The 20,670-nt window shown below is 39.8% G+C and overlaps 1 protein-coding gene across 3 annotated transcripts; it reads right to left on the minus strand.

The window, feature by feature from the left end:
* Positions 1 to 917: 917 nt before the first annotated feature.
* LOC128684825 (uncharacterized) lies at positions 918 to 20,464 on the minus strand. Of its 3 annotated transcripts, XM_053771110.2 has the most exons (5): positions 20,234 to 20,463; positions 6,682 to 6,764; positions 6,376 to 6,549; positions 4,503 to 4,608; positions 918 to 1,324 (listed from the first exon to the last, which is right to left on the minus strand). In XM_053771110.2, exons 2-5 carry the CDS (start codon positions 6,703 to 6,705, stop codon positions 1,185 to 1,187), a joined length of 444 nt encoding a protein of 147 aa, XP_053627085.1. In that variant the 5' UTR covers positions 6,706 to 6,764; positions 20,234 to 20,463; the 3' UTR covers positions 918 to 1,184. The 3 variants fall into 3 exon arrangements, with proteins under 3 accessions (XP_053627085.1, XP_053627086.1, XP_053627083.1); XM_053771111.2 differs by lacking the exon at positions 6,682 to 6,764 and having other exon boundaries at positions 20,234 to 20,464; XM_053771108.2 differs by lacking the exon at positions 20,234 to 20,463 and having other exon boundaries at positions 6,682 to 6,836.
* Positions 20,465 to 20,670: the final 206 nt, after the last annotated feature.

The raw sequence follows: 20,670 nt of genomic DNA on the forward strand, positions 1-20,670 counted from the left end.
AAGCTGGCTGCAGGGGATGAGATGAAAAGCTGTAAGCCTTCTCCCTGAAAACTGGCTGCCTTGGATCAAACGTGTAGTGCAAGCTACACGCCAAGGTATTGTCCATTGTGGGTAGATTGGTAAAGCACTGTGTACCTTGTCCTAAGGTTCGTAGGTTCGAGTCTCCTTCAGCCAGAGATCAGTGTTTGTGTATATTTCGCCTGCTCTCGCGAATTCCTTGTGTATATATATATATATATATATATTCAAAACAACCACTGTGAAAGAATAGAGAAATTCCAAGCGCTTTCGTGACTACTCACATTATCACATTACATTGTTCCTTGATAATGTGAGTAGTCACAAAAGCGCTTGGAATTTCTCTATTCATATATATATATATATATATATATATATATATATATATATATATATATATATATATATATATATATATATATATATATATATATATATATATATATATATATATTTATATATATATATATATATATATATATATATATATATATATATATATATATATATATATATATATACATAATAGTACTTGCATATCCTAAATTCACTTCACAAAATAAAGTAAAAGATTTACCAAATTTGACCGGAAGACAGGCAGAAGTTTTCAATAAGGAACTAGACCACTACCTTCTACAAATGCCAGATCAGCCAGGTTGGGATGCTATATTGGCCTGTTTTCCGCTTACATCTGCAGCTTGCTCACAGCCTGGTGACAGGTATGCCTGGAGTTCCAGAAAAATGGCAAAGCTCTATCGTATGGCAAGCCTGACACTGAAGAGCAATCTTCATTGTCCAACGTTTCACCACAAATCAGCCTCATCATAATTTTGGCAGATGCTCTCAAAAAAATGTTGGCCAGCCATGGACAAGTCTGTTGTAAATGGTACTAAAAAAAGTTATAGCAACGAACATTTTATTTATTCAAGGTTTCACCACTTGAGGCTATACGAAGTATTATTAAAGTCTTGACAGAGCCTTCAAAAGTTGACTTACAAGCATTACTTTAGTCTTAAATCATTATTCATCATTTCAAGCCTACAAAGCGTAAATTAATAGCCTACATGGTGTAAGTCTTACCTTACATAGCGTAACCAATATCCTACATAATGTAAGTCTCACCCCATAACATGTAATCAATAGCCTACATAGCTTAACTTTTAAACCTACATAGCGTAGCGCTTGGTCCACTCCTTGGCAGTCGCCATGTATTTAGTCTTGTTATTCAAGTAGATGTCAGCTATGTCACTCCTCAGGGAGCTCTTTGGATTTGGATCATTGAGTAGAGCACATACTATCTGTAATACTGGGAAAAGAAAATTTTTCTTCAGTCGAATAGACAAAAAACCGCTGTGGACGAGTATGTTATTGAGGTCAATTATGATTACTATATTTTGAACCCCCCCCCCCATACTCATGGTGTGTGAATGTGTGTGAGGAGGGGGGGGGGGTAGTGAGAAATAGAAACCCCCGGATCTCATGTTAGTCTTAATGTTCTGTGTGAATAAACCCGGAATTTATTTTAAACCCCGTTTAGGAGGTCTATATGCATGATTTTAGTGTACCTACAACATACACAATACGCAATAATCGCGAACAAGCGATACAAGATCAAAACAAGTACAGGGGGAGTTGAATGATAGCTCTGGGCCCTTCATGTTGCAATCAATAAATAATCAGGAACTTGCAATGTTACAGAAATGCTTATGAAGTCCGAGCTAGAATTGTTTCACCTGAACGAAACTCCTTGGCCTACTTCCTATTCATTTCTACTACACTGTAAGCTCCTGATGATGTGTTGATTGCATCACGAAAGGCCTACAGCTATCATTCAACTCCCCCTGTGCTTGTTTTCCATACACAACATATATTGGCCCATCTTGGAGTATGCAACGCCGGTATTGAACTTACCTCTGTAAAACATATAAAGAGTTGGAAAGATGGAGAGATGGTTGGAGAGATGAGAACTTGGATGATCTACAACCACTACCTACCATCGATACTTCAACTCTTGAAGATACCCACCCGCTTACTAGACCTATTACATTACTAGAATTAAGTCAGGTTATTGGAAGAATGAGAAATAGAGCCCCTGGCCTCTCTGGAATAACAATGAAACAAATAAAGTACCTACCTAGAAATTGCAAACAGTCCTTGGTAAATATCTTTAATGCCATCTTGGCCTCAGGACATTTTCCAGTTGTTTTTAAGACTGCTAGGATGATCTTTCTTGCTAAGCCCAATAAAGACATCCACCAACCTGGGAACTATAGACCTATATCTTTACTTGAAGTCACTGGAAAAGTTCTTGAGAAAGTCATTTCCAACAGATTGAACTACTATATGGAGTTTAATCACTTGTTTACTGAAAAACAATTTGGCTTTAGAACACATAGAGGTACCAATCATGCAATAAATGTTATTTTTGACACTGTAGCAAGTCTAAAACAGCAGGGCAATCTTGCCTTAATTGCCACCAGAGATGTTCATAAAGCTTTTGATAGCTTATGGCATGATGGCCTTATATACAAACTCATTGACCTACCAGACCATAACTGGACTTTTCTCAGAGTAATTTATAATTTCTTAACTCAAAGAAAAATCATTCCCACCTTTCATAGCAAGTCGACAGAACCTTTTATACCGACAGCTGGTGTCCCACAAGGTTCTTGTCTCAGTCCACTTCTGTTTAACATTTATGTGAATGACCTTCCTCAACCAGAGTTTAATGACACAATTGTGACACAGTTTGCAGATGATGTTATTCATGTCGTCTCATCAACTCCAGTAACAGGAAAATACAAGTATGAGAGAGTCATAGAAAAAATGAATATTGAACTTCGTCGAACATCTAATTGGGAGAAGAAATGGAGAATTACGACTAATCCTGACAAGGTCCTTGTTAGCACGATAGGATGTTTTGCATCAACCATCGAAGATAAAGGGGGTATCTCCATCAGAGGTACACCTGTAGCCATTAGAAACCCTAACAAGATCTTGGGATATGAAATAGACAGGCTGCTCCACTCAACAGCTCATGTAACTAAAAAGATCAACACAGCCAAAGCCGGTCTTAGCAGACTCTTTCGATTCAATCAAGCCCCTCAACATGTCAAAAAACATCTGTATAAAATGATAATAAGACCTATACTCGAATACCCTTGTGTCCCAATGTCATTAACAACAAAGACCAACATGCTACGGTTACAAAGGGTCCAGAATAGAGCTCTTCGCTTTATTACCGATACCAGGAGGAGAGACAGAGTTAAAATGGCAGATTTACACACACAACAAGATATTACTGCTATAAATGTACGCCTTGACACCCTAAAAAAGAAACAACTTTATACAATGCAAGAACTATACATGCCAGATAGAGAACATCCTATACAAGTGATAAATACCACCGATTACACCATCAATACTCCGCCTCACAGGACTCAAAGAATGACTCTCCCACAGAGGGTTCGTCGTTTTATTCATAAAGATGATTACCCTCGACCCGTGATTTTGAGCAACTTACCTGATGAAGAAGATTGGATACTACCAGAACCTTTCTATGTACACTGAGAAAATCATCGCCCCCAATTAGGGAGACATCTTAAATAACTTTCTAATGTAAAATTATGCTATTGACTATGTTGGACACCACCATTAAGAAGCTATTGTCACGAACTTATAAACTTGCCAGAAAATTATTGTTTTTCTTGTCGTATAAATATCCGTTGTGCAATTGCGAAAAAAAAAAAAAAAAAAAAAAAAAAAAAAAAAAAAAAAAAAAAGCAATTGCAACTTGTATAATTACTACCAATTCAGAGTCATGTACTTATATACCTATTATATCTATGTGACTCTGATGGGTTAGTATTATACCCCTTAAAGAATATCTTATCAATCCACATACACTTTTTAAATTACACCAAAGTGGTTGGGCCACTTACCTTTTATATCCTACCTCTCCCCCCCCTCCCACCTTTTTCCAATATTTCCATACTTACCCATCCTTCTTCCTTACCCATCTTACCAAAGCTTTGGTCATTAGAAGAAGAGAAGAAGAGTTGGAAAAAGTGCAAAGGCTTGCGATGAGACTAGTCCCAGAGATGAGGAGAATGTCTTGTGAAGAGAAGTTTAAGGAGCTAAACCTAACGACATAAGAGGGCAGGCTGGACAGGGAAAGTCTGTTTGGGCGGCGAATCTCCGGTACATGAGGTCACAGATGGAAGTTAAAACACTGATAGAGTCACAGGGATGTTAGCCTTAGAGTGGTCAGGAAGTGGAACGACTTATTAGACAGCGAAGTGCTAGAGGCAGAATCTTTACATAGCTTTAAGAATAAGTATGACGGCTCATGCAACCAGGAGAGTTAACCCAGTAGAGGCCAGCAGAGAGCCGGGGCCAGGAGCAATCACAGTTAGGTGAGTACAGGCGATCACTATACCAATAATATTATAATAATAATAATAATTCTATAATAATAAAATTACCTTTCGATAAGGATAAAGCCGGACTCCACTTGCCCTTTAATATGTCTAAGCAGATTGTTCCGTCTTTACCAATATTCGGGTGATAAATTTTTGTCAATAGTTTCATCTGAAAATACATCAGATATGTAAGTAAAATCTCCATGATAATTTCATTCTCCTTTAATATGACGTTACACCAAATTATTTTGTGAATAGATTAGTTGGTTAATGGAGTTTAAGCCTGTCTACTATAGGAGACAGCACTGTATGACCCTGGTGGGTTTAGCTTTTGGTTTGATTATAATAACAACAACAACAATAACAATAATAATAATAATAATAATAATAATAATAATAATAATAATAATAATAATAATAATAATAGTAATAATACAGGAAGGTTAGTAAGGATGAATGTTACCTGTTCACTTTAATTCCTAAAATAGGGATTACAGTAAACTCTTTACTGTATGTATACAGTGAGAAACAGAGGCGTCGCTAGAGTTGGTGTCACCTGGGGCAGAATCTCTGGTGTCACCCGGGCAGCATCTTTGGTGTCACCCCCATGAAATTCAAGGGCAGGGGGATGGTGGGAGGGGTAAACTCCAGTTACGTCTCTAGTGCATGATCAGTGACAAATGTTTAGCAATGAGAACGTTTAAGGGTCATAAACTGAACAAGAGAATACTTCTCAACTTTATTAATGACAATATAAATAACCGTAGTAATATTGAGGGAACATAAACTCAAATGCCACTTTGAGTACAGGCAACAGATAATACATTTATTCATCTTCAACAATGCCAAAAAAAAAAAAAATTGCAATATCAGAGAAACACTAGTTCCGATTTGACGTTGAGTACAGGTAACATCTCAGTGAATCTGATCTTACATTTCCTTGCCTTCAATTACGCAAAATCATCTATCACATCATCAAAATCAATGATTTTCCCTATATAGGCTTATTTGTACTTTGTTAATATATAATAGGCTATATAGAAATGAAGGAATCTTCTCTCATGTTGGTGCAGCACTGTTTTTGGCATTAGTGTCACCTTCTTGAGAGGCTCTATGGTGTCACCCCCTAAATGGTGTCACCCGGGGCGGCCCGCCCCCCAGCCCCCCGTACGTCGCCCCTGGTGAGAAATATACATCTCATGGTGCATATTTCCTGTGATTTTGGTATTGATACAGGATAGATTTGTGGATACAAATTGGTTATACAGATTACTGGGTGATATATTACGGAAAAGTATAAAGTGTAGAAGATACATGTATTGAAATAAAGACGGCTGGTGATAGTATATGTACCCCTCAAGAGAGGTGCCCTCATACCGGTGAAGGGCTCTTGATCCAAGGAACTGGACTTGTCCTTCATTCCCTTGGCTCAAACCTGATTGTTTCCCATTCACCCAGACGATTAATAAAAATAACTAATAATGATTTCTATAAGTATATAATACAACTGTTACTGACACACGATATAGAGCATTTCGGCCAACTTAGGTTGATCCTGTACTCCAGGATGCAACCCCCAACAGTCGGCTAACAACCAGGTATCTATCTAAAACTAGGTCTACAGGGACAGCAGGTGTAAGGAAGAATGCCCAAACGTTTCACCCATGCCAAGAATCGATCCAGGGCCCTCAGTGTGAGAGCTGAGGACGCTACCAACGGATCCACAAACATAACATCGTGATCACAAACATGATATCAGAGAAACAACGATGTCGGGACTACAACCATTACATCAGGTAAGCTCTGTATGACCCTAGTGGGTTTAGCGCTTAGCTATGATTATAATAATAATAATTATATGAGGTCCACAAACATGACATCTGGGTCTCAGACATGACATCACGTCCACATGCATGACACAAGAATTATCACATACCTTAGGAGGATTGAAGGGGTAGTCTTCGGGAAAGGTGATTAACAGCTCAAACACTCCACTCTCGAAGGGCGTGCCCTTGGGACCCACGATGGACCCTTTACAATGGAAGATGTCAGTGCCCACCGGCCCCGCTGAGCAATTGGGAGGAGGAGAGGTGGCCATCTCCTGCAGGTCCTGTCACCAAGGTTAATGCAAATTATTTACTAATGACAATGATAGTAGTAGTAATAATTGTACTACTACTGCTTTGAATAATAATAATAAAAAATAATAATAAAATAATGTCGACACCGTAAACATACTTGCCTTGTTAATTCTCACCAGCGCCATAGTTCCAGCTGTCTCGAACAATGGTAAATAAAGCAGTGGTGAGACGGTGTCCCTGCAGCCTGTTGAGGTAAGTGAACAAAGAGTTTCAAACTAGACTTTCGTGTTGCCTGCTGAGATAAATGTGTTTTTTTATATGTCGTCATAGAACAAGCAGATAAGATATTGATAAACATATCGCTTCTTCTAGGTTGCTATGTGTGTGTACTCACCTAACTACACTCGCTTAGCTATACTCACCAAGCTGTACTCATAGAGTTGTGCTCAGTGTCACAAGGTTCCCAGATTGAGGAAGGGAAAACCAAATTCATGTTGGAAAATATTTTTCAGATATGGGTGGTCCAATTAAAAACGTGGATTTTAAGTCATCTGTGACTATCCCTTTAGTACTTTCCCCACAGTGGCCAGATGGTGTCATAAATACTAATCAAGGCCTGGTCTGAGACCTGGCGGTGGGGAAGATATTCCCAGAACCATTAACAGATAACTCCCGATGTTGATAGACCGCTGAATAGCGAATAATGTGTGTCATTAAAACCAGATCTGTCTTACTTTATTAATTCCATCTCCTGTACTCAGTGTAAAGAGTGATGATAATGCAGATTTTCTTTGGCCAATGAGTCTCGAGTAAGTGAAAATACCTTTATATAAATCCTTAGTTGTTAATCATTAAAACATAAAACTTTGGGTGGACAATGTTCATTTAAAGTATTTATGTTCCTTTTACATTTAAGGGTTAGTCTAGGTTTGTCAGGAAACAGGACAGTTGCTTCCTGAGGCGGGTCTTAGTCATATGATGACCAGCAGCTGGAGTTTTTGGTCATCTGACCGAGGCCTTTGGCTTATCGATCTATCTCTTTAAAAATTAAGATTATAATTCTAACCATATTAGTATTTTACATTTATGGGCTAGTTATATTTAGGTATATAGCTTAAATCATAACGTGCTGTGTTCATTTAAAATATCTATGTACCTTTTGCATTCAATTATTAGTACAAATAGGAAGCGCGTCTGTCTGGCGCTCACCAGACGGAGGATCGAGCCTCCAACACGTCTTGCGCTGAATGACTCACTTGGGTTTAGCGTTTAACATGGATTAATTTAAAAAAAAAAAAAATCAATTATTTGTTATAAATTATGATAATGTTTTATATGTTAGCCAGGTCATGGCGAGTTTTGCCAAAATAAATATATATATATATATATATATATATATATATATATATATATATATATATATATATATATATATATATATATATATATATATATATATATATATGTCGTGCCGAATAGGCAGAACTTGCGATCGTCTTGCCATATAGGACAAGTGAAAATTTGTGTATGCAATAATTTCGCCAAAATCTTTCTGAACCTAACGAAAAAAATATATTTGATTGTGTTTGTTTAGTATTAAATTACTGTAAACGTATTTAAAATATATTTAGTTGGGTTAGGCTAAAATAAATTGTTCTTGTTATAATAAGGTTAGGTAAGTTTTCTAAGATTCTTTTGGTGCAAAATTAAAAATTTTTATATTAACATTAATTAAAAAAAATATATCTTTAAACGTATAAGAGAAAATTTTAGAAAGAACTTAATTTAAATGAGTTCTTGCTAATTGACCAGTTTTACATATTCGGCACGACATATATATATATATATATATATATATATATATATATATATATATATATATATATATATATATATATATATATATATATATATATATATATATAGTATATATATATAGATAGATACACACACACACGAAGAGGCGGGGTCAGGAGCTGAGTCTCGACCCCTGCAACAATTAGGTGAGTACACACACACACACACACACACACACACACACACACACACACACACACACACACACACACACACACACACACACACCACACATAGTAATGAGGAGAATTAAATCAGACGCGGACCAGACAGGTCTACAAAGAGACCTGGACAGGCTGGACGTGTGGTCCAGAAACTGGCTCCTAGAATTTAACCCCGCCAAATGCAAAGTCATGAAGATCGGAGGAGGGCAAAGAAGACTGCAGACAGAGTATAGGCTAGGTGGCCAAAGGCTGCAAACCTCACTCAAGGAGAAAAACCTAGGAGTGAGTATAATACCGAGTACATCGCGAGAAGCACACATTAACCAGATAACTGCTGCGGCATATGGGCGCTTGGCAAACCTGAGAATAGCGTTCCGGCACCTCAGTAAGGAATCGTTCAAGACTTTATACACTGTGTACGTCAGGCCCATACTGGAGTACGCAGCACCAGTCTGGAACCCACACCTGGTCACACACGTCAAGAAATTAGAGAAAGTGCAAAGGTTTGCAACAAGGCTAGTTCCAGAGCTAAGGGGAATGTCCTATGAAGAAAGGTTAAGGGAAGTTGGTCTGGCAACACTAGGACAGGAGGGTCAGGGGAGACATGATAACGACATACAAAATACTGCGTGGAATAGACAAGGTGGACAGAGACAGGATGTTCCAGAGATGGGACACAGAAACAAGGGGTCACAATTGGAAGCTGAAGACTCAGATGAGTCAAAGGGATCTTAGGAAGTATTTCTTCAGTCATAGAGTAGTTAGGAAGTAGAATAGTCTGGCAAGCGATGTAGTGGAGGCAGGAACTATATATAGTTTTAAGACGAGGTATGATAAAGCTCATGGAGCAGGGGGAGAGAGGACCTAGTAGCGTCGGTGAAGAGGCGGGGCCAGGAGCTGAGTCTCGATCCCTCCAACCACAATTAGATGAGTACAATTAGGTGAGTACACACACACACATAAATCAGCCGCTCAGGCAGACTACACAAAATAGGATAACTCAAGAAAGCCTACTCATGTAACTTATTTCCATTAGACAAGCAAACAAACAACTTATTTCTGCAGTTTACATGTAATAAAATATTGTTAAGCACAAAAGCACCACTAGCATGCGGTGCATTTCGGTCACATTGCTAAAATATAAACTAATATAAATAATTCAAAACTCTATATAAGCTACACTGAATATTATCGTGACTGTATTCATGCTTACATAAATTACTGTGTAATGCCTAGTTCCGAGGTCTTTTGTGTATCCATATTTTCTTGCGCTACCGTCCACAGGATGGATATGGGGTGCACAATAAACTAGCCACTTAAGATAAGATAAGATAAGATTTCGTTCGGATTTTTAACCCCGGAGGGTTAGCCACCCAGGATAACCCAAGAAAGTCAGTGCGTCATCGAGGACTGTCTAACTTATTTCCATTGGGGTCCTTAATCTTGTCCCCCAGGATGCGACCCACACCAGTCGACTAACACCCAGGTACCTATTTGCTGCTAGGTGAACAGGACAACAGGTGTAAGGAAACGTGTCGAATGTTTCCACCCGCCGGGAATCGAACCCGGGCCCTCCGTGTGTGAAGCGGGAGCTTTAGCCACCAGGCCACCGGGCCACTTCGGTGGCAAAATCTAAAATCTAATTAGCACACATATCTGGAGTTTACCTGAAGAGGGTTTCGGGGGTCAGCGCCCCCGCAGCCCGGTCTGAGACCAGGCCTCATGGTGGATCAGGGTCTGATCAACCAGGCTGTTACTGCTGGCCGCACGCAAGCTGACGTACGAACCACAGCCCGGTTGGTCAAGTACTGACTTTAGGTGCCTGTCCAGTGCCTTCTTGAAGACTTCCAGGGGTTTAGTAATCCCCTTATGTATGCTGGGAGGGAATTTAAGAGTCTTGGGGCCACGGACACTTATTGTGTTGTCTCTCAATGTACTCGTGGCGCCCCTGCTTTTCATCGGGGAAATGTAGCATCTCCTGCCGTCTTTTGCTTTCATAGGGAGTGATTTTCGCGTGCAGGTTTGGTGCCAATCCCTCCAGGACAATTATAATACATAGTGTAAATAGCTTAGGATAACTCCCCCCCCCCAAAAAAAAAAAAAAAAAAAAGTGAGACAGAGTGACATATTTCCATTAGGGTTCCTTGTAATATTTGCCCTGGTAAAAAAAAGTTGCCCTGACAATGCTCAGTTGTATTTTCGAAAAATTTTCAATTTCGTAGGCTTGTGTGGTCCCCCATCGTCCCTTGCGGGGTCTTGTGCGGGAAACGATTAATTAAGTTTATTCAGGTATACACAAATGCAGTTACACAGATTATCATACATACAAGTATATGCGTAGAGAACCTACGATAACCCCAAAAAATCAGAGTGACTTATCTTCATTTGGTACCCACAGAAGCAGTTAGTGTCCAGAATATCTTGCTGCCAAGTTTGTCAAGGTCGGGAACCAAAACATGTATAGTGAACACAGTTTTTTAAGCACCCACAGTAGGTGGTTAGGCTTCAAACACCTAGTACTGTACAGCAATAAAGGAGTGGAATGGATTACCTACACAAGTCCGATGTTTTTTGGGTTATCCCAGGTAATCTACACATATGCTGCTATGTATGATAATTTATGTAACTGTATTTATGTGCACCTGTACCTGAATAAACTTACCTGCCAAAGCCTGTCCTAGCATGAGCCAGTTCAGGAGGAGAACTGAAAGGTACCTAATGAATGAAGCTACAGAAATAGAGGAGTGATTTCTTGTATAGCTAACATTCATGTACCTATTACTGTAAGCTGATCCTCTCTTTCTTGCTAATGTAAACAACTCAGTTTGTCTTATTCCTAATATATCTCCTTTTATTGTAAATGATTTTCACACAGTTGAGTTACTTAGCTGTTTCAAGGAAAAAATATTATTATAAGAACCCCAATGGAAATAAGTTATATTGTCTGATTATTTGGGGGGTGGGTGGTGTTATTCTAAGTAATTTACACTATGTATGATAATTGTGCTTATGTATGTGTGCCTAAACCTAGGGCTAAAACTCGACATTAATAACTTATGTAGGCAAGTTCCCCAAGTGCCTCATAGCTCAGCTGGTAGAGCGCCAGTTGGATTGGTTACTTGCTGGAGGTCGCAGGTTCGAATCCTGTTGGGGCTACTTGAACTTTTTCTCTCTAGAATTCTGATATATTTCAGTAGAAATATTTCTGGGTTCTGAATTAGAATGAATTAAGCAACTGTCTCTTACAAGAAAATTTTATTTAGATTTTTCAATCTAATCTGAAATACGTATTACTACTGACATGTTTTATTAAGAGTTTTAAACAACCTTTGTTTTTTAAGTATTCGGTATGCTGTTCAGAAGGTTGAAATTTATTGTATTAATATACAAATTTATAATCCTTTCAATATACCCGAATATATAATAATGAAAGACACTGGTAGCAGCAGCTGACGTCAGGAGCCGCCACGTCACAGAACGTTCAGAACGTTGTTGTTGTTGTGTAGCAGCGTCATGTAGCAGCGTCGTCATGTAGCAGCGTCGTCATGTAGCAGCGTCGTCATGTAGCAGCGTCATGTAGCAGCGTCGTCATGTAGCAGCGTCGTCATGTAGCAGCGTCATGTAGCAGCGTCGTCATGTAGCAGCGTCGTCATGTAGCAGTGTCATGTAGCAGCGTCATGTAGCAGCGTCGTCATGTAGCAGCGTCGTCATGTAGCAGCGTCATGTAGCAGCGTCGTCATGTAGCAGCGTCGTCATGTAGCAGCGTCATATAGCAGCGTCATGTAGCAGCGTCATGTAGCAGCGTCGTCATGTAGCAGTGTCGTCATGTAGCAGCGTCGTCATGTAGCAGCGTCATGTCATGTAGCAGCGTCATATAGCAGCGTCATGTAGCAGCGTCATGTAGCAGCGTCATGTAGCAGCGTCGTCATGTAGCAGCGTCGTCATGTAGCAGTGTCGTCATGTAGCAGCGTCATATAGCAGCGTCATGTAGCAGCGTCATGTAGCAGCGTCATGTAGCAGCGTCATGTAGCAGCGTCGTCATGTAGCAGCGTCATGTCATGTAGCAGCGTCATGTCATGTAGCAGCGTCATGTAGCAGAGTTAGTCTCATGGACGTGTATGATACTGATCCGCTGGACATAAAGCTACTACTACTATTATTATTACCTCAATGGAAATAAGTCACTCTGACTTTTTTGGGTTATCCTAGGTTCTCTACACATAAGCCATACCCCCGGCCGGGATTGAACCCGCGGTCATATTTGCAATCGTGTCATTACGATTTCTTGAGTCAAGTTCTCTACACATATGCTGCTATGTATGATAATTCTATGTAACTGTATTTGTGTATACCTGAATAAACTTACTTATTACTACTACTACTATTATTATTACTACTACTACTACTACTATTATTACTACTACCACCGTCACCATAACTACTACTACTAGATAGTTGAGTTACTTGGCTGTTTCAAGAAAATTAACCCCTCAAGGAAGGTTCCTTGATGTTGGTGAGGGGCTCTTGATTTAGGGAATTGGATCTGTGCTCCAGTTCCCCGAATTAAGCCTGAATGCCTTCCACATCCCCCCCCCCCCCCGGCGCTGTATAATACTCCGGGTTTAGCGTTTCCCCCTTGATTATAATAATTATTAATAATCAGGAAAATTAATATTACAAGACCCCCAACGGAAACAAGTTGTATTGTCTGATTTTTTCGGGGTTATCCTAGGTAATTTACACTATGTATGATAATTGTGCTTATGTATATGTGTGCCTAAATCAACTTACCGAAACTCGGGCTAAAACTCGGCAATAATAACTGTTATGTAGAAAAAAATATGCCGAGTGCCTCGTAGCTCAGCTGGTAGAGCGCCAGTTGGATTGGTTACTTGCTGGAGGTCGCAGGTTCGAATCCTGTTGGGGCTACTTGTTTTTTGTTTTTTTGTTCTCTAGAATTCTAATATATTTCAACAGAAATATTTCTGGGGTCTTCAATCAAATCTGAAATACGTATTACTACTGACATGTTTTATTGTTTTAAACAACCTTTTTTTTAAGTATTCGGTATGCTGTTGACAAGCTTGAAATTTATTGTATTAATATACAAATTTATAATCCTCTCAGTATACCCTTATATATAATAATGAGAGACACTGGCAGCAGCAGCAGATGACGTCAGGAGCCGCCACGTTACAGAACGTTGTTGTTGTTATGTAGTAGTGTCATGTAGCAGCGTTAGTCTCATGGACGTGTATGATATTGATCCGCCGGACATGAAACTACTACTACTACCACCGTCACCATAACCACTACTACTACTAAAGCTCCTGGGCCCATTAAAGATTTTGAGCTACAGCTCTGTGGAGCTATCATGTTTTACAGCAGTCATAGCTCCTGCATGCGTTGGGTTACAGGGGAGACTGAGATGATGAGACACTTGTGTGCCTCTTACTTCATACTGGGTCCTGGGATTGGGCCCCAACAATCTTTATTGCTGATCAAGTTATGATGGCGATTAACTATTTATCGGATTTAGAACGATAGCAACGAGTTTACAGTCATACATTCAGTCAAAAAGCATTCCAATGTATTTTTGTGTGGTTACGAGTATTTGCGAGTTCTTTGCAACGGGCATAATCAAGGTATTTTTCCAACACTCCCTCATTGCGCCAACTGTATTACCATGGAAGTAGTGCAACGATTATCAAGTAAACACCTGCTTGTGTATTTCCGAAGTTGCTCTCTGTTTGTTCCTAATTTCGGTAGGGAAAAAATAGACGTTTGTGGGTGAACAAAACGCATCGTGGTCTGTCCGCCCCTTCTATAATATGTTGGATGTTTGTTCTTGTGCAACCTCAGATTTGTGGGATGTATTATAATGCGAATCCCAGTCCATGAGAATAGGTTTTATTTCCATCAAAGGTGCTGTGAATCCATGTCCCTTGCACGAAGCAACATATAGTTAACTAGTGATCTGAGGTAAGCAAAATATACGAAGTTCAGTATTCTCACTATGACATACATACATGAGGAGAAATTTTACCACAGTTCCAAGTGCTCTGTCTTTTATATTTTAATGACGACAAAGTCTTCCTCTTCAGGATACGTGCAGTTTACTTTGAGGTTCCTTCTCCTTCCGTTGACAAGGATAAAAATATCGGTTATAACAAATCAGAACAGGGGGACCTCGAATCTAAGATGTGTCTAGTTAAATATTCGAGCAGACTCGTGCAACGGAATCCTGCGACCGCGCCTCCTCGACGGAAACGACGCCGTTTTCTCAGCTGAAATGATCAACCCAGGTCCTGACACGAATCTAAAACAAGATACAAGACCCCGGGCTGGGACTACGCCGGCGAATCAACTGGATCTGGATATATAACAAGACTAAGGATGTACTGGGTGTGGAAGAATCCTGGGGTGTGAATCATTGCATCAATAAACTAAACAAAAAATGACTGCGCTATCTTGGCATAGCATTGAGGAAAGCATTAATTAGAATATTGTTTAAAGTTGGACTGAGGACACCTGGGGTTTCCGAGTCAGTCTTTAGTCGGTTCCTGACCAGCCGGGCTGTGGTTCATACAGTGGACTGCGTGCGGCCAGCAGTAACAGCCTGGTTGATCAGGTCCTGATCCACCATGAGGATTGGTCACAGACCGGGCCGCGGGGGCGTTAACCCCCGGAAGTCTCCCCAGGTAACCCTATGCTCCTCTAATAGCAGAAAAATCTGTTGGCAGGTAATTGACTCAGCGGAGAAATAATCCATTGTGACAAGTTCCCAAATGATTGCAGGTTTGTTAGTAACTTTATTTAGGCACAAGTACACATAAGTACAATTATCATACATAATATAAAATACCTAGGATAATCATCCCCCCACAAAAAGGCAAGTGACTTATTTCCGTTAGGGTCCCAGGACCCCAAATGTTTCTTGGAGGTCAAGAAAGGTAGTGTATCTGTCTGCAGGGTGAGATTATGTATGGTTATGTCTGAGGCAGTTTAGAGCCCAACGGAAATAAGTCACTTTGTCTGACTTTTTTTTTTTTTTTTTTGGGGGGGGGGGGTTATCCTAGGTAATTTGCACATATGGTCCTTAGGCAAATAGATAAATTAAAACCTAACAAATCCCCAGGCCCTGATGAACTGTATGCAAGGGTTCTAAAGGAATGGAAAGAGGAGCTTAGCACACCTTTGGCTAATCTTTTCAACATATCACTACAAACTGGCATGGTGCCAGATAAGTGGAAAATGGCAAATGTGATACCTATTTTTAAAGCAGGTGACAGGTCCTTAGCTTCGAACTATAGACCAATAAGCCTAACCTCCATAGTGGGAAAATTTATGGAATCAATAATTGCCGAGGCAGTTCGTAGCCACCTTGAAAAGCATAAATTAATCAATGAATCTCAGCATGGTTTTACAAAGGGGCGTTCCTGCCTTACGAATTTATTAACTTTTTTCACTAAGGTATTTGAGGAGGTAGATCATGGTAATGAATATGATATTGTGTATATGGACTTCAGTAAGGCTTTTGACAGGGTCCCACATCAGAGACTATTGAGGAAAATTAAGGCACATGGAATAGGAGGAGAAATTTTTTCCTGGATAGAGGCATGGTTGACAAATAGGCAGCAGAGAGTTTGCATAAATGGGGAGAAATCAGAGTGGGGAAGCGTCACGAGCGGTATTCCACAGGGGTCAGTGTTGGGCCCCCTGCTGTTCACAATCTACATAAACGACATAGATGAGGGCATAAAGAGCGACATCGGCAAGTTTGCCGATGACACCAAAATAGGCCGTCGAATTCATTCTGACGAGGACATTCGAGCACTCCAGGAAGATTTGAATAGACTGATGCAGTGGTCGGAGAAGTGGCAGATGCAGTTTAATATAGACAAATGCAAAGTTCTAAATGTTGGACAGGACAATAACCATGCCACATATAAACTAAATAATGTAGATCTTAATATTACGGATTGCGAAAAAGATTTAGGAGTTCTGGTTAGCAGTAATCTGAAACCAAGACAACAGTGCATAAGTGTTCGCAATAAAGCTAATAGAATCATTGGCTTCATATCAAGAAGCATAAATAATAGGAGTCCTCAGGTTGTTTTTCAACTCTATACATCCTTAGTTAGGCCTCATTTAGATTATGCTGCACAGTTTTGGTCACCGTATTACAGAATGGATATAAATTCTCTGGAAAATGTACAAAGGAGGATGACAAAGTTGATCCCATGTATCAGAAACCTTCCCTATGAGGATAGACTAAGGGCCCTGAATCTGCACTCTCTAGAAAGACGTAGAATTAGGGGGGATATGATTGATTGAGGTGTATAAATGGAAGACAGGAATAAATAAAGGGGATGTAAATAGTGTGCTGAAAATATCTAGCCTAGGCAGGACTCGCAGCAATGGTTTTAAGTTGGAAAAATTCAGATTCAGGAAGGATATATGGTTTGATAATAGAGTTGTGGATGAGTGGAACAAACTCCCGAGTACAGTTATAGAGGCCAGAACGTTGTGTAGCTTTAAAAATAGGTTGGATAAATACATGAGTGGATGTGGGTGGGTGTGAGTTGGACCTGATAGCTTGTGCTACCAGGTCGGTTGCCGTGTTCCTCCCTTAAGTCAATGTGACCTGACCTGACTAGGTTGGGTGCATTGGCTTAAGCCGGTAGGAGACTTGGACCTGCCTCGCATGGGCCAGTAGGCCTTCTGCAGTGTTCCTTCATTCTTATGTTCTTATATGCTGCTAGATATGATACAGATACACATAAATACAGTTAAATAAATATGTAACTGTATTTATATGTACCTGTACCTAAATAAACTTACTTCTTAGACTGGAGGGAGAGAATTTATACGTACTAAGTGCCGCTTCTACAACCTTCCCAGTATCAACTGGTTGGAAGGTATCAACAAAATAATAATATGTGATCTTATGCGCACTGCCTCATAGCTCAGCTGGTAGAGCGCCAGTTGGATTGGTTACTTGCTGGAGGTCGCAGGTTCGAATCCTGTTGGGGCTACATATTTTCTCTCGAATTCTAATTATGAGTTTTATACGAAATATATTTGGATCCTAGTTAAAAACTTATTGCACTAGTCCCTTTGAGTGAAAATTAATTGTTATTTTCTCTCTATTTCTAAGCATATTATTGTCGACATTAACACGAAATGTGAGGAACTGGATATTTCTAACTGAAGATGTCAATTGGAGACTGAAATATACAGCTACTTATATTTCACACACACACACACACACACACACACACACACACACACACACACACACACACACACACACACACACACACACACACACACACACAAACACACACACAAACACACACACACACACACACACGCACACGCGCACACACACACACACACACACACACACACACACACACACACACACACACACACACACACACACACACACACACACACACAAACACACAAACACACAAACACACACACACACACGCACACACACGCACACACGGGCCAGGAGCTCGGACTCGACCCCAGCAACCTCAACTAGGTGAGTACACACACACACACACACATATATACATATATATATATATATATATATATATATATATATATATATATATATATATATATATATAATTATTTGTGTGTGTGTGTGTGTGTGTGTGTGTGTGTGTGTGTGTGTGTGTGTGTGTGTGTGCGTGCGAAATATGAGTAGCTGTATATTTCAGTCTCCAACTGAGATCTTCAGTTAGAAATAACCAGCTCCTCACGTTTCACCACTGTGGCGAAACGTTTCCACAATAAAGAAACCCAAGTGTTTCACATCTTTATCTAATTTGTCAAAAATACATATACATGTGTAAGAAAATATGCTGACAGATGCAGCAGTCAGCGTCACAGTAGTGAGTCTTGGTACGTGTAGACGTTGGCTACGTTGCTCCGTGCGGCTGTGTCGTCTCAACAACGTTTTAGACAGTACGTGTAAACATTAATTCTGCTAAATGTATAAAGACCCTTCGTGGGAAGCGCACTTATGCCGGTGATAGGCTCTTGATTCAAGCAATTGGAGCCACTTTACCTTACCTTGAATCAAACCTCATTACCTTTAATTTATTACTTTCCCATGAAAATAATGATACTGATAATGGATCTACAAGAACGTTTTATTTTGGAATCAGGAGAATTAATTTTTTACCCTTCCTGAAAACATTAAATTGATTTATTAGCTTTAAAATTTATTAACTGCACGTGTGTCCACAAAACTGCAATTTCCCTATATACTAGCATTCAAAAATACTATACATTAATCCCATGAATGCGCATTCAAATAAACTATATATACTTAGGGATATACACTCATCGACACCATGCCTAACCCTTCTAGGGTAGGGTAGGTGCCTGAGCCCGAGCCTTTAGCTCATAAGACTGTCATTCCCATTAGCCCCCTTGGGGCGGGGATGGCAGACCAGAGAGGCCTAGTTTGTGGCTAGGCCTGGGGACAGTTGGTCCCAAAGATGAAGAGGTATTTGTGCCTCCTCCCATGGGAGACTTAGGTCTCAGACACACCCTAAAGAGGGAGCCAAGGCCGGGCCACCACTTGGAAAAGGCCCGGGCCGGGAGAATACCGGCGAATCTTTAATAATAATAATAATAATATACACTTATCGGCATGTGAGAAATTACGTATGAGAAGTTTACAGTCCTGAATTATTACACACACATTGTTTGGGGAGGACACAACTAAAACAGACATAACACAAAGGAACCCAATGGAAATAAGTCACTCTGTCTGACTTTTTTGGGTTATGCTAGGTTGTTAGGTAAGACACATGCAACAGTTAGGTGTCTTTATTTCCACAGTCTGACTATGGAACAATACACTTCTCCACACTGAGAGACTGACCACCTCAAAACTTCAAGGGTGATTGATGGACTGATTACATCGTCTTCACGTCTCTTCTGCTTCTAACAGCTTTTCTGTACTCGACTGAAGAAGCCTACTGCGTAGGCGAAACGTTTCGAAATAAAGATAGCTAACTGTTGCATATGTGTCTTACCTAACAACCAGTCGGTATTTTATACCATTTTGATGTTCATTATCTAGGTTCTCTACACATATGCTGCTATGTATGATAATCTATGTAAGTGCATTTGTGTATACCTGAATAAACTTACTTACACTTACGGAGATGGGTAGAATTTTAGGGGCACCGAGTCGCAACAGTATCCCTCCGATACCCACCCACTCGTCCCACACTCACATAAGCTACTCACCCACTCGTCCCACACTCACATAAGCTACTCACCCACTCATCCCACACTCACACAAGCTACTCACCCACTCATCCCACACTCACATAAGCTAGACATTTAAATAGTTATGAATTATATTTAAACCGATAACACTGGTAAATTATATTTGTGGACAATATGGATGATTAATAACCTAACTTTACTAATTAGCGGTTTGGTCCACAAAATATACACATTTATAGAATATATATACTGTACATAAATTACATATACCAATTTTTATATCAATTAACTAATTATAAATACAAAATTTAAGAAACACACCCCAAATATGACTTGGGTCCAACATTCTAACGCTTCCCTAACAGACAAATATACCAGAGGTTGGCCAACAGAGCAATCTACTGTAGTGAACTGGGAAGCTTACATGAGGTGTGCCACTTTTCCTGACGAAGCCGTTTTTTTATATCCTACTTATCAGCTTTACTGTAGCTGAGTCGCTCTTGAATTTCACAACTGCAGGATCCCACCACGTTTACTTATTTCATAGTCCAACATTCACGCTGATACACTTTTTGTCAGGCACGATTAACCAGATTTTTTTCTTCTGTTACACTCACCAATTGTTTTATACTACGCCATATTTCGACCCCCCCCCCCTCCAACCTGTCTGTTGGTTCCCTTGTGACTTGAAACGTTTCCAGAAGTCACACCAACACAACATTTTATAAACACTATTATATTATTATATTTTTACACACTAATTTCAGGGAAATCATAAAAAAATTCCACGCGGTCTATATTTGCTCTGTAATTTTTGGTTTGCTATGTTTAAAGCCTATCGACAGCACGCAAAAGTTCTCA

This window comes from Cherax quadricarinatus, chromosome 5 (assembly GCF_038502225.1).
Source record: "Cherax quadricarinatus isolate ZL_2023a chromosome 5, ASM3850222v1, whole genome shotgun sequence".
NCBI classification, from domain to species: Eukaryota; Metazoa; Arthropoda; class Malacostraca; order Decapoda; family Parastacidae; genus Cherax; species Cherax quadricarinatus.

Excerpts from the sequence above, each read along its gene's own strand:
- LOC128684825 (XM_053771110.2), bottom strand. The coding sequence starts at position 6,705 with ATGGCGCTGGTGAGAATTAACAAG. Across the intron at positions 4,609-6,375 it reads ACCCCTTCAATCCTCCTAAG|ATGAAACTATTGACAAAAAT; the intron begins GTATGTGATAAT and ends ATGTATTTTCAG. Across the intron at positions 1,325-4,502 it reads GGCTTTATCCTTATCGAAAG|TATTACAGATAGTATGTGCT; the intron begins GTAATTTTATTA and ends TTCTTTTCCCAG.